The 14546-nt window shown below is 42.9% G+C and overlaps 1 protein-coding gene across 1 annotated transcript; it reads right to left on the minus strand.

The window, feature by feature from the left end:
- Positions 1-8788: 8788 nt before the first annotated feature.
- Positions 8789-10600, minus strand: tcap (titin-cap (telethonin)). Its single transcript, XM_080511111.1, has 2 exons — positions 10324-10600; positions 8789-10125 (listed from the first exon to the last, which is right to left on the minus strand). The coding sequence occupies exons 1-2, from the start codon at positions 10473-10475 to the stop codon at positions 9735-9737; spliced, it is 543 nt and encodes a 180-aa protein (XP_080367237.1). The 5' UTR covers positions 10476-10600; the 3' UTR covers positions 8789-9734.
- Positions 10601-14546: the final 3946 nt, after the last annotated feature.

Genomic DNA, 14546 nt, shown 5'->3' on the forward strand with positions numbered 1-14546 from the left:
ACTAAAATCAGGCTTAGCTGGCTTTAAAAATAAAAGCCTCGAACTCCTTCAAAATACAATTCCTTGTTAATTAAAATCACAATTAAAACTTTAAAATGGGATACTAAGTGGTTAGATAGAATAGGGTTTCGCTGGCTTTCAAAATAAAAGCCAAAACAACTTCAAAATAAAAGTCTTTGTTTATTCCAACGTTCAAAATAGTTATTAAGTATTAGCTAGGCTAGGGCTCAGTTGACTTTAAAATAAAAGCCCCAAACTCCTTCAACATATGAGTGCTTGTTTCCTAAAAAAATTCAGAGTAAAAGCCGCACACACCTTCAAAATAAAAGTCCTGGTTTGTTAAAGCTTTTAAAATTTATATTTCATCAATATTTAAATGAGCCAGAAGTCACGATTAAACCGTCCTCGACAGGCCAGAGTGCAAAGTCCTGCTCAAGGCTGCTGCAACTTTCATTTTGATAAGTTTCCTTTGTTTGAGTTGAAAGTTTGGGTCAGAAACTGTATTGTCCACATCGTTAAAAAAACAGTATTGGATTCCAGCCACTCGTTACTTCAAGAGTTATGAAAATGAAGTCACTTGGGCATTGATATATTGAAATATATAGAATAAGAAGCAGCTGCATTGATGACATATATCACCAAACTATTATGTAAATACACCTCAGACCTACAGAGGACCTACAGACCTCTCAGGCAAACGCGGAGGTGCTAGTGCATGCTTTTATCTCTTGTCGAATTGACTATTGTAACGCCCTGCTCTCTGGTCTCCCCAAGAAAACTTTAGCACCACTACAACTCCTACAAAACTCTGCCGCACGAGTGCTGACGAGGACCAGAGGGCGGGCCCACATCACGCCTATTTTAAAATTGCTGCATTGGCTCCCCGTTCGCTTCAGGATCGATTTTAAGGTTCTTTTACTAGTTTTTAAGTGTCTTAATGGTTTTGCACCCTCTTATTTATCCGAACTACTTTTATCATATCAACCCTCGCGGGCCCTGAGGTCCTCCGGCACCGGCCTTTTAATTGTCCCTCAAACGAGGACCAAGACTCACGGGGAGGCTGCGTTCAGCTCCTATGGCCCCCGTTTGTGGAACAGCCTGCCGGGGAACCTCAGGGCTGCAGAGTCCATTGAGGTTTTTAAAAAAGGGTTAAAAACTCACCTTTTTAATCAGGCTTTTAACTGATTTTATACATGTATGTGTGTATATAGTTATGTATTTGATCAATGTATTTATCTACTTCTATTTATTTATTTCAGATAATTATCTAATTTTCTTTTTTATCTCCAGTGGTTCCTCTAGGGGGCGCTACACTGGTGGTGGCCGGTTTTTGCCACTGGTGGAGCCGTCCCATGGGTTTCCCTGCCCGGGCACCTGGCAGGTCCCCCGCGTATGCGGTGGGATTGGCTTGTCTGCCCGGTTGGGGGGGGGATCTGTGGGGCGGCGCCCCCTGTGGTCGGAAGTTGTGCCGCCCCCAGTGTGGACGGCCCAAATATGTCCCTTTCCTCACCTTAGTCCTCAGTGTCCTGCCATGTCTCCATATCACTCGGCATGTCTTCACCTATGATGTGTGTCTGCATGTGTGCGTGTGTGTTCACCTGCTTTTTATTCATCTATTTTATCTTTGCACTGTTTTTAATTTTTGTGGAAGCACTTTGTGTTGCTTAATGTATAAAAAGTGCTATAGAAATAAAGATTATTATTATTATTATTATTACATTTTAATCATGTTCTTTCAAAAGTTTACCCAGAAAACAGTGATTTATCGCGCCGCCTGCCCAGTTGCTGGCTGTTGCGTCATTCGAGTTAAGTTTGTTTGCATCCTTCTCATGAGAAGCATCAAGTATTTTACCAAATGACAAATTGCATTGAACATCGGCATATCGAAATGAGCTTTTGAAAATGATCTCAGTCTGGGAGCCTGTTTATATCGCTGAGATGGATCTAAATAATTCAGTGAGGTGAGTCATTGCTGGACAAATATTGAGTGACAACGAGGTGAGAGAATTCAGCCACCTGAGTCTGACATGATGGGGGTTAATCAGCCATCAGCCCCGGGGGGAAGGGGCAGAATAGTGAGGCAACAGGACAGACGATCTGATGAATCCTCATAGAGATAATGTGTGTCGCGAGCAATCTGATGGCAGAGGATAAAACAATGTGAACGTTTCTGCTCTCAGATCCTCTGAGATCAGTTGTATTCATGAACGAGAGGATGTTGTATTTTGGTGATTTTTACTGATCCATAAACGTGTTTTTCCCCCCGTCTGTTATGTTTGGCTCAGAAGAGGTGGACTTAAAACGCCAGAGCTCATTTTATTAGAACAGGCAGAAGCAAAAATCCACAATGCCAAAGTGTTAAGGGAGTTTTACGTCACGATTCTTGACATTTGGGTGTTCCCACATTTCCCCCCAGGTTTGGCTATTATGGCTTGATGGTTCTCGTTACACTGCCCCCTACAGGTTTGGCATGCTCATAGTACTCCGGACCAGATTTTGTTTGTGAAACATATCAGGACATCCATTGATGTAAAAGTCAACCTGAAACACGTGAAAATAATATGAGTAAGAGAGAAAAAGAAACAAGTCTCGGAGCTCCACTAAAACGACAAAACACACAAAAAACTACAAGCTTTGATTCCTTTCACAACATTGATTTTGTTGAGCAAACGGCAAGAACAGCTACAAAGAATGTTTCCGAGGAAAATAATCCTGTTTAGATACTATTACAACATTTTGAAAGTATTTAATAAGTTATTGTTATTGGCAAGTTGTTACATTATGTGATTTATCACATTAAAATGAATATGAATAATATTGCAATCTTGGTTGTTACAAGGCAAAGCAGCTTTATTTTGAAAGTGAATACAGGGACTGGATGGAACAGTGAAAATGAACTTGAATGGATGGAGGCTATATATGAAGTAAATGTGTTTGTTCTAAAATTAATTAATAAATGTTGCCTTCAGTTTGAACCTTATCCACATTTGGGTCCACTTTTCCTTCTAATAAACACAACGCAGCTCTTTTCATACCAAACATAACAAAACCAATAAAGGCTTGCACTGAACTCTTTCATGTCGTTTTGCTCTTCAAGCTTTATTTCCAACTTTTCACCACTAAAGCCTCCGCAGGGTGTCTTCATGAAAGGTTGTGGAGGTTTTCTTTTGTTTTTGTTTTTTTTTTAATCTCCAATTCACCAAAACATCAAACTCAAGCCATGAGCCTGTAGTTTAACAGCTTAAATAGGGTTTTGACCAAACTCTACTCTTCAAACACAGCCAATTCACATTGAAAACGTGAGACATTCAATTATGCTATTAGGTTAAAAACGCACCGGCGTATTCACCTACTAACAATATGCCAAATCCAGTTTCCCAAATCTGCTCCAGATGATATAAAATGCGAGGAAAAACCTGGGAAAACCCTCCATGAGCGTCCTGTACTTTCAGGTTGGGAACCATTCATTTATACCACCGAGCATCAATCATGGGTTTTCTGTTAAAAATGCGATTATTCATTGATTTGAATACTTTATTAACAAATTTCAGACATTTTAGCTGATCTATGTAATTGGAGTTCCAACAATACATATATGTATTTGTTGGAACTCTTGTGCTTTCTCCTCCGTCGCTCCACATTACTCTCCACATCCAGTAGGGGGCAGCAGCTGACGTTAGAAGTGGGAATAACACACAACTGCACCACGAGGGAAAGAAAAAAAAAAGAAAAAAATGTTGTCAGTGACTCTGCATGGATGCTGCAGGTCATTTCATAACACCGTGAGTCACATAGCAAGAGTGTGACACCACCTACGATCTATTGCTGTGCAACACTGTCTGACCTCGTCTTTAAATACACCGTGCTGAGTGGGGACAAATAACAGGAGTGACATGAGGAGATCAGCTATTATTATTATTATTATTATTATTATTATTATTATTATTATTATTATTATTATTATTATTATTATTATTATATTAGTCCAATATTAACATTTTAATAAATAATAATTGCTAAAAAAAAAAGTTTTATCTGTTAGTCCCAGTAAATTTGAGCACAGCGTGACACTTTCCTTTGACTGGCTGGCAGTAGCAGATTGACGGGGTTTGTCAAACACAGCGACGGCCGTACGGCGGAGGCAGCTGAGACATAGGAAAGAATTTCGGTGTCAATTTATGAGATTTGTCCGTGACAACACAGCCCGTCTCAAATCCCACATTCCCTGGCATCCCCTGGAAATAGTTTCGGGGGTTTGGAGGTTCAGTCGGAGTTCGGAAACTGACTTTCACTGTGACAGTGCAAGGGCGCGGAGGCCGGGTATTTCAGCGGCAGTGTGGGAGGGTAATTTTAAAGATAGGGAGTGAAGGCAGCACTCCCAAATCTCTGATAAAACACTGGGATTAAGAGCTCAAATGTGAAGAACGTGCCGATGCGGCTGTCTTTCCACTGTCTCCAGGGCAATGCCAATGTTTACCCAGCTATTAATATCAGAGCACCACACAGCTGCTATCAAAGGGGCACAATGAAGTGGAAGAGCTTAAAGAAACAAACATACACAGCGGAGGAATCATTAGAGGAGGGCACGAGGAATAACTGATAACTGGCTGAATTGCCGGTGGAGTGGAGGCGAGGCGCTGGAGTGCAGCCGTGTCAGGCCGCCGACTGCAGAACGGTGCGTTCTGTGTTGAGAACAAATACAGGAGGTGCAACATGAAAGATAAATGAGGGCTGCAGAGTGGTGAAGTGGGGTTTTTCTCGGAGGGTGGAGGATGCTCTGCAAAGGGTGGATGCAGACAAACTGTGGGCATCAGACATGGAGCTATTTCGGGTCCGAGCACAAATTTCAAAGATTATTATTTGTTATTGTTATTAACTCTTGTACTTTCTTCATTTTTGAGGGCCTAAACATACAGAACTTTTTTATTTTTGGCGACACATAGCACAGTCATCAGGTGATGTCACAAAAACAGGGACAATTTGGTGGAATTACACATTAGTCTGGAAAAATTGTTAAAAAATTTGAAAATGTGAAAAAGCTGATTATTATACAGTATATTGGATTATCAAGAGGGAACTAGTCTGAGAGGGTAAGTCCGACTGACCTGAAAATTAGCGTGGTGACAGAAGAGAGATTGTTGAGCAAAGTTTATCAAAATGTCTCCATAATATCTGACAATGTGGCCAAAAAAATTGACGTTTTTGCCACGAAACAGTCAGTGGAGTGTAAAAACGATGCTTGGTCGACGTCAAACTTGACAAATGGCATCAGAAACCAGCCCCTCATCACAACAATATGATTGCTTTTCCTCGTATGCCATTAGGGGGGCGCGGCAGTGGACAATCACGCCATGAAACAGGAAGTGCAATGTCCATAGCCTGAACGTGGTCGGATCTGCATCAAATTTCACACATCAGCCATAGCGCCACCTGCTGGAAACAGGAAGTTTACATGTTCAGATCTGGCTCAAACTTGACTCCATGTCCCCTTTTCACAGCAGATGTTAAAAATCCGACCGAAATCTGTAGCTGTCTTGGCAAACACGCTATTTTAACATCAGCTGAAACTTATGGCTGGTAGCAGAAGTCACCAGTTAACATGGGCACCAGTGAAACCGAAACACCGGACAGTGAAGCATGAGCGTAACAATCCACATTCTGTAATGTTATCACTAAATAAATACAAATATTGACGATTTAATTCATCATTTGAGCTGATATCTAATGGGTGTTCTCTCCACATCATATCGGGGGTGATGAGTTGTGCAGTGCGGGGAGAAGGTCAGATGACTCCGCCCACACCGTGGCTAGTAATCAAGTAAGGCTAGTAAGTGGCTAGTAATCAAGTAAGGCTAGAGGAACAGCGTAAGAAGCCAATAAAGGAGAACGGCTGCTCGCTTCCCTGGCTCTCAAAAGAGTTTGTCTGACTGTTTAATCTATGTTAACACTGCGGCAGTACAACACATACAGAGAGATGTTTTTGGTCGAAGTCCCTCGAGGAGCGAGGGCCTGTTCAGGGCTGCTTGCAGCTTTAATTCTATCTGCTTTTTCCAATAACCGTGCTTCTGTAAATGCATAATTTTCCACATTGACAGAGCAATTTTCTATTTAAAGCTTCCAGTCATATGCCATTATCATTATCATAGCAAAACATTGCCCAGGCTGTAACCTCTTGAAATATTTATCTTTCTTCCACGTCGGGGAAAAACGCAGGAATCAATCAAGTTTCAGTGATTTTGCTTCAGCGCGTCAGCTCAGATTAACTGTACTGCCAACTACACACTCTTGTACACATTCTACTTTATCTACATTTTCATCAGCTGTCACTCTTGGATGTATTTTCTCATAACTTTTTTATTTGCTTGTCTCTCTTCCTTTACCCAGTTAAATCCCATCGCAATCAAAGTACTTTTCAAGCGAGGCCAGGCCAAGACAGCAGCAAATTAAAATACATTAAAATATAATTATAAATCTGAGGAGAATGTTTCGGATGAGCCTGCTGCTCACTGCCCACTAGAATCCCTCCATACTGCCACTGCTAAGTCAGTTCAAATACTAATAGCTCTGTCATGGTGTGTCTGAGAGGGAGAGAGAGGATAATATTTTATTTATTTATAATTAGTCAATTATTAATCACCCGAGGGAACATTTATTTTCCCGATTTGAATGAATAGTCAATTGAAGTTGGAGAAAGCCGAAAACAAAACGTACAGAAAACAAGGCATCTTCCACACAAATCAATGCGGTCGCCACCAATGAAAGTTTCCTCTACATTAACACAGGGAAAACACAAACCTTCAATCCTGTAAGTCATCGGCAGAAATATATTTGCACTAAACAGTACAGAGCGGCAACGTCTTCAGAAGAGGATTCTCTTGATGGAGGACAAAAACGCAGTCATCACGCGTTGAACAGAGGACTCACACTGATGACATCATCATGCGTTTACAACAAACCATCAGGGTTAAGTTCAGGAGTGTCTTCCACTAATAACATTATTGTTCTGCTCCAATTTATTCTTCTACTTCCATTATTAGCATCGTTCTGTCGGTGTTGAACAGGTGCTGAACACAGTTCGCAGCACAATGTGTTATTGTTTGTGACAAATGAAGGGCTTGGTTTGATTAGAAGGACAACTATGTGTATTTGTTCCCCAGGACTGTCATCAAGGGGCACCAAAGGAGCGTTCAATATTTAATACGACGAAGGTGCTTAATTACACTGGTGACAGAACAGTAATAATAGCTAATACTGAAAAACACAAGTATCAATAAAGGGCCAGTGTGTTGTCATGGAGACGTGGTGCAGCTCACAGGCAGTGAGAAAGCAGGGCTGTAATGGAATATGGAGGGCTGGGGAAAATGACTGCGGCTCGAAAACCGAGGGTCCAATTTAAAAAAAATCTTTGAAGGTGCAGCGTCAGAGGATCCTCGTGGAATTACTGTAAACTTTCCCTGTCGGTGTGATCATCCGTATAGGAGCAAATAGTTGAGCCGAATGTGTGCACTTTTAGGTTTCCCCGTAATGAACGGCAGTTTGTGGGAGGAAAAAAACCCCACAGAGAATTCATCATACCTAGAATGGTTATATTTTCACCTGGCCTATTGGGAGGCACACAAAAGTATATCAAACACTTTCATCAAGACAGGCTGAAATGTGATCATGTGAAATAGTAACGTCAAGACAACAGGGACTAAAAAGATTTTATAAGTGATTTGACAGTTTGTTCAATAGAGTATTGGTTCACATTCTCATCTCTTTGAAAGAAAATCCTCAGTTCAATTTTGAACTCTTTGGAGTCTGGAGTTTAAATATTCTACCTATTTCTTTCATTAATCGTGTGCCACAAACTTGAATCACAATCAAGCACGAACTTTGCCTACAAAACCTTAAAAAAAAAAAAAAAAAAGAATAGAAAATTTCAGATGAAATCTGGTGTGCCTGCCTCTCGCTGTGTTGTCATACTTCAACTACTAAGTAGTGGTGGAAAAGTATCAACAACAATTAAAATGGAAAAAAAGTATCAATAACGCACCAGTAATAGTGAATAACCTACCAAAGTCAATAACCTACCAAAAAGTAAAAAAGTATCAGTTACCATTAAAATTAGAAAACTTAAAAAGTTAAACTGGAAAACTATCAATAAATCACTTCTAATAGTGTGAAAGTATTGATGTCCGACAAGTGAAAAAGTATCAATTACCAATAAAAGTGATACAACTATCAATAAGTACCAATGCAACTGAAAAAGTGTCAATAAATCACCAGTAATAGTGAAAAAGTATCAATAATGTACCAATTGAAATGAAACAGTATCAATAAAGTACCGAAATACTAAAGGGTATCAATAAGACCCCTTTTACGTGAATACATTTCCTGTATTTGTCAGCGTAGTGGAGCAGTGGTTCAAGCTGCAGCCTCACAGGGAAAAATTACCCGAGCTCAAACCTGCTGGACAGTTTATGTGTGGGGTTTGTAGGGTTTGTAGGGTTTGTAGGGTTTGTGGAGTTTGTGGAGTTTGCAGGTTCTCCTTATTCCTGTTTCATCTTTGTACCCTGGCTTCCTCCCACAATCCAAAGATAGGCTGTTCACAAGTGAATATGAGTGTGTGTGATGTGCGTCTCGTGGTAATTCCCCAGTGAATGAAAGGACATCTGTCCGCGGTGCAAGTGGCTGTTTTTCCCAAAGTGTCGGCTGAGACGAGCTGCGACGCTGGTCTGGGTGAAGTGACATGTGGCCTCAAGATGTTGATGTCGTGTGTGAAACAACAAGTGGAGAGACAAAGGAATAATGAGTGGTTCAGCTTTTATTTGTAAAAATAATAAATATCTAAGAAAAAAAAAACAAGCATTTCGTCGTCGGTGCACACGTTTCAAATCCATACAGTCTCTGATCCTCTATCAAACTTGACTATGAGCTGCCACTCACCTAAGAAGGCAGATTAATGCAGTACAAAGAACAGCTTATTGGTTTTCCCAGGTCGGTTTAATTTGAGGTGCCCTTGAGCACACACACACACACACACACACACACACACACACACTCACACACATACACGTGTACACGCAAACTCAAACGTCTGTACAGCTGCAGTGTGCCATCACGCCAGCGCATTCTGTACCGTTCATCCACATCAGAGACTGGCAGGAGCTTCTGGAGGTCCACCAACTCTGAGGCATGCTTCACCCCCCCCCATCAACCCCCCCACCCACTTCACCTCTGACTCTCCCTCCATCATTCATCCTCTCTTTTCTTGCAATCTATTTTCCCGAATGTCGTCACACGATGAAGATATTTTCAGCCCGATGACTCTTAAGAAAACTTTCATCTACCCCGTTGAGGATATCTGCATGTGGCTTCGTAGCCAAAAGGCCAAAGAAATGGTGGTGCGTGACATATGTGGGACACATTGGAACGGTGGGTGGGGGTCAGTTGGCCAGCTCAGGCATGGGTTAGCCCGGGGTGCAGCTGACCACTCACCCAGCTCCTCTCTCACAACGCAAACGCCCTCACGTCCCGCACCGCAGACCACCAACGACGACACAGTGGGACATCTAGACTCTAAAGATCGACTACAGGACGTTGGGTTTATGACGACCGCCGCTAGAGAGCCACATATATACATCTTGTCACAATCACTGCCGACATACTCTGCTCATTGATCATACCCTCCCGTCGCTCATCCTTCTCGTCTCTCCCTAACGACCCCTCTGCCTCGCTCGCCCCTCTGCTTTTCACCCTCTCTGCGCCTCCTGGGACATGGAGCGCCCCAGGGCTTTGGGCGCCTTAGAGAACTCCATGCGAGTGGGTTTGACGGGCGGGAGGTCCCTGGTGATGTCGTCCACGGTCCTCTTGCTCGGGCAGACGCCGTCCGGGACGGGGAAGGGCTGCAGGTCTTCCTCGGTGTGCGGGGCGCCGCGGCCCAGCCTGACGCCCAGCTCCGCCGGGATGAAGATGGGGAGAGGGAGGGTGTTTCTCTTTGGCAGGAGCTGGTGCTCCCTGACTCCCCGTTCCACCGTGCCCACCCTGAAGACCCCCGAGGGGCAGGCCTGTGTCAGGGGACGGGCCTGCCACTGCCGGGACAGAGTCTCCCTGCGGGAGGTGTCGTTCATATTCATGGTCTGCCTGTGGGTACGAAGTGGAAAAAAAAGCTAAAATTAGAAACAGTGGGAAACCACACTGTGATTTACTGACTTAACTAGGTTTTTTTTTTTAGTCTTGACTACCAAGAAGAGAAGATTTAGCCAAGAATCGGGAGATTTGAAGCCAGAAATGGGAGTATTGTCCTTGTTGTGTTCGAGGGATGTGTGTCTGTAGTCTCACCTCTCCTGCGGCTGAGTCTTCAGATTAACGCTGTGCCAGTCGGCGGTGTAGCTCTCCCTCTGGGCTTTATTCTCCTCCCGCACGCTGCAGGTCAGCTCCGCTCCCACCACCGCGCCGTTACGCTTCTGCATCACGGAACAGATCGGCATCATCTCTGTCTCAGCTGTTATCGGCTCTTGTCGATCGGTCCTGAGCTCGGCTCTGGCGTCTGAGCTGTGGCGGGTTTTGTCCAAACTGTGATGCTTCAGGTTGCTTCAGTCTCCACGCTTACACCACCTCTGTCTCAGTGTCCCAGCGCAGGTCCGTCCACAACTTTTATAGATGCTCTGTAGCTATTTCGGATTTGTGTTGTCACTCCACAATCAGTGTGTCCCGACATCTGACACCGAGACGCCGTGCGTCTCATTCCCGGACAGCTGGAAGCCAACACTGAGGGGAGGGTTCAGGGTAATTGGCCCGAAAATCCCCTGATTCTCAAATTGTATGGCCGGTCACCTCCGTAATCACTCAGCCCGACACTTTCCACTTTAGCTGCGACCGCAGATGAGCGGCGTATCAGCGAGCTGGGTGGGGGGGGGGGATTACATGGATATGTAGATGGGCACAAACGCAACGGTCTCGGTCTTACGGCAGGAATCTTAATAAGATTTCAGTCTTGATGTACACGTAACGGCACGTGACACTTTGTGTGGAGAGATAAAGAGGATGCAGCCGTTTCATACACAAAGGATATTTTAGGCAAGTAGGTTAAGAATGCATGGATTAAGGGAGCAGCCCAGCTGTCACACAGAGGTCAAAGGGGACGATCGATGCAGTTGGTTCATTACTTTTTTTCTTTTTTAGTTCATAACATGGTTCACGGTGGAGTGGGGGGTGGGGATGGGTATGTGGGGGCGGAGGTAAACCACAGCTGGGCCACACGCCAACTTCAAACCTCATTAGATTCCATTACAGTGTGTTTTCTCGCAGACGCAGCGAGCGCTTCTCCGCCTGTGACAGAGCGCCGTGCAAACCATGATCAACTCAGGTTACGGACCGTGAAGCATGCGCGCGCGCGCGCATGCACACACACACACACACACACACACACACACACACACACACACACACACACACACACACACACACACACACACACACACACACACACAAAACTGACAGTTATCCACCCCGGTGTGATGTTTCTACCAGTCAATGTCTCTGACTCATTCATCCACATCAAGCAGTGATATCATTTAAAAAAAAAAGCACACATATCGCATATCGAGCACGCAGCATAAAATTTATTATCCCTGTGACAGGAAGTGTGATCGACGTGTCAACATCCAGAGAGCACGTCATCGGGAATACTCACGTAGTTCAAATGTAAGTTGTCACAGTGAATTTCTGCTTTTTTTTTTTTTTACAATCAATCAACTTTATTTATAAAGCGCTTTTAAGCAGCCGCAGCTGAAACAAAGTGCTGTACATTGTAAATAAAAATATAAGTCGCAAAATAAAAACATTAAAACAATAAAAACAATAAGATGTTAAAACAATAAACAAAACATAAAAGGATAAAAGAACAAAAACAAAAACGAAGGCACTAAAACCAGACCAGAGTCTCACGCTGAGGTAAAAGCCAAAGAATAAAAATGTGTTTTAAGACGAGTTTTAAAGAAAGGTAATTACAAAGGTAATACCGCTTCTGATTGAATGGTTTCCACAATAAAAGATTGAGTTGCTGTCAACTGTTGACTGTCTGCCTTCAAAATGCAATATTTGGTGCTGTTATGAAGTTGTTTTTCGTCATTTATTCGGTCTCTACCACAACAAAACGATTTCAGTTCTAAAAATGTACACTGTTATGAAATTATTTGTAATTTACCTTCTACTCATGCCTGTATTTTATTCAAATTAAACGAGAAATTCATGGCACAGAAAGGCATCCCCCTGACCCCCAAAGGGCGACCCCAATGGGTTTCAAGACTTTCACCATGTCATTTAAAAAAGCATTTGTTGAAAAGTGTCAACCAGAACAAATCATACATGTTTAAGATTTAGAGATTGAAAATCTGCCAAAAACGTCTCTTTAGATTTCTAAAAAACTTTCTATAATTCTGTTGTTCCACCACGTACACTGCTGATTATCACTTTTTGCTGCAAAATTCCAAATGAGATCAAATCTGACTTACTCGACAGAAAATTAACATATTGCCATTATGTGCGGGGTATATTTGATTAAATATGAAGTCATTCTTTTATTATTGTTTAAGATTGTTTGATTTTTTTTCAGGTTAATAGCATCGTCGAGTACGCTGAGAAAGTGAGACGTCTCCAAAACTAATGTGCAATTTATGTTAAATTGGATTATTATGAAAGGCAAAGTTCATTGAGTCTTACACTCACAGCACCTTTTTCAGTGTTAAACTCAACTGCGTGCAGGCCTGGTATTTTGTTTACTGAAGGCTATTGGAATGAAGAGAGTTAAATTATCGCTCTTAATTCGTAGCTGTTTGATTGTAATGCCACACTCGGGGTCAGTTATTGTCTCCTCTGTCACTTAAAACTCCTGCCCCGCTGACCTAACTCTCAGCGCTCGTTTCTCATTGTCTGTCGGCAGGAATAACTCATGTTATTTTAGCCACTTCTCTGCAATATATTGCTCGATGTCACACGCTGACAGAGCCCGCCACAGGCGTCCCGGGGGTCAACCACCCGCTCGTGTTATGATACCATGGCAACCACAAATGCCAGATCAGAAACCCAGTAACTCGCTATGTAAGCCCCTCTCTGTGCTGAGCACAGGCCATTTCTAAACTACACCGAGTGCAGCTTGTAATTGTGTAGTTTTTGTTTGTTTTGGGACTGTTTAAAAAGCCACAAGCTAAAACCAGAAGAGAACACGGCGTGACCTTCACCCTCTGCTGTGGTTTGGGGTGACTCATGATCGGGGGTGGGGGTGGGGGGGGGGGTCTTTAAAGGTGAGCGGTGACGAGTCCAGGTCGGGCTCGGCTGGGGAGAAGTTTGTGTTTTATGATATTAACGCTGCCGCAGCTGCTGCTCGGTGACATTTAAATGGGCTGTCACTGAGAAAGAAGGAAAAGAGACTGAGTGGGAGCGAGGGAGGCGAGAGCAGACACCTGCAGCAATTATGACAAAACATCATGAATGTTTATGTTGAAAGATGGAGTGTATTGATTTGAAAAATGAGTGTTGAATAATATATATGGAATGATCAAGGGCATTAGAGAGGCTCGACCACTCTTCATGATGATGCAACTCGTTTTGGTTGCCATCAGACTTCCTAATGGATTTCATGGAAAATATTACGACTGTTTATAAGCAACAAAAGATGATCAGAGGAAGGCTTTGTTAGCCGGGTTTCTTTTACACTGGCAGTCATATGGACTTTATTACGTAATTCAGCAATGGTTGACCTGTCATAGTCACTAAAACTTATGTCATCAATTTAATTTACAACAACAACAACAAGTCAGTAATTATTAGATTCACAGTAAAACTTTTATTGAAAATATTATATTATTTATCGCGAATTAAAGAGATAAGTCATGGTGGGAGAAGAAAGTCTCCGAGTAATCCATTAACTTGAAACTAGTGTGCATGAATGTGTGTAAAATCATGATAACGAGCATTGATCAAGTAACTAAACAGACCATTTTTTGTGATGAGATGTTTGGAAATATTTATTTTTTGTTTGTATTTTGGTTGGATGTCTATTTAAAAATTGTTTTAGCATAGATACAGTGATATCAGAAACTATGCTGCTATTTGCACATTGAAAATAAACAATCAGTAAGTAAACTTGGCTTTGGTTTCTGCACAAACTCTCTGCACGGCCTCTTATCTGCAAGCATGGCCAGCTATTTGTGTGTGTGTGTGTGTGTGTGTGTGTGTGTGTGTGTGTGTGTGTGTGTGTGTGTGTGTGTGTGTGTGTGTGTGTGTGTGTGTGTGTGTGTGTGTGTGTGTGTGTGTGTGTGTGTGTGAGACGGGGCACCATCATCAGGCTTGGTGTTGTGCTCGAACATGTGCTCCCCTACCGCCGAGTTTCTCTTACATAACGACAACACCACCACCAACAACAACAACAACAAACAGCTGAGCACCAAAACAAGCCGCTCTCATCCCAGCGGGACGGTCAGGAGCCGGACAGCCTGTGCCATGTTGGCGGATCAGAGTGAGCCAGGAAGCCATGTGTCGCCGGGTGCAGAAAGAGACAGACA

Source organism: Blennius ocellaris (genome assembly GCF_963422515.1).
Source record: "Blennius ocellaris genome assembly, chromosome: 16".
Classification (NCBI taxonomy): domain Eukaryota; kingdom Metazoa; phylum Chordata; class Actinopteri; order Blenniiformes; family Blenniidae; genus Blennius; species Blennius ocellaris.

Bases quoted from the DNA above. Each gene is read 5' to 3' on its own strand.
- tcap (XM_080511111.1), bottom strand. From the start codon at position 10,475: ATGATGCCGATCTGTTCCGTGATGCAGAAGCGTAACGGCGCGGTGGTG. The intron at 10,126-10,323 runs GTGAGACTACAG...TCGTACCCACAG, and splicing joins AAGACTCAGCCGCAGGAGAG to GCAGACCATGAATATGAACG.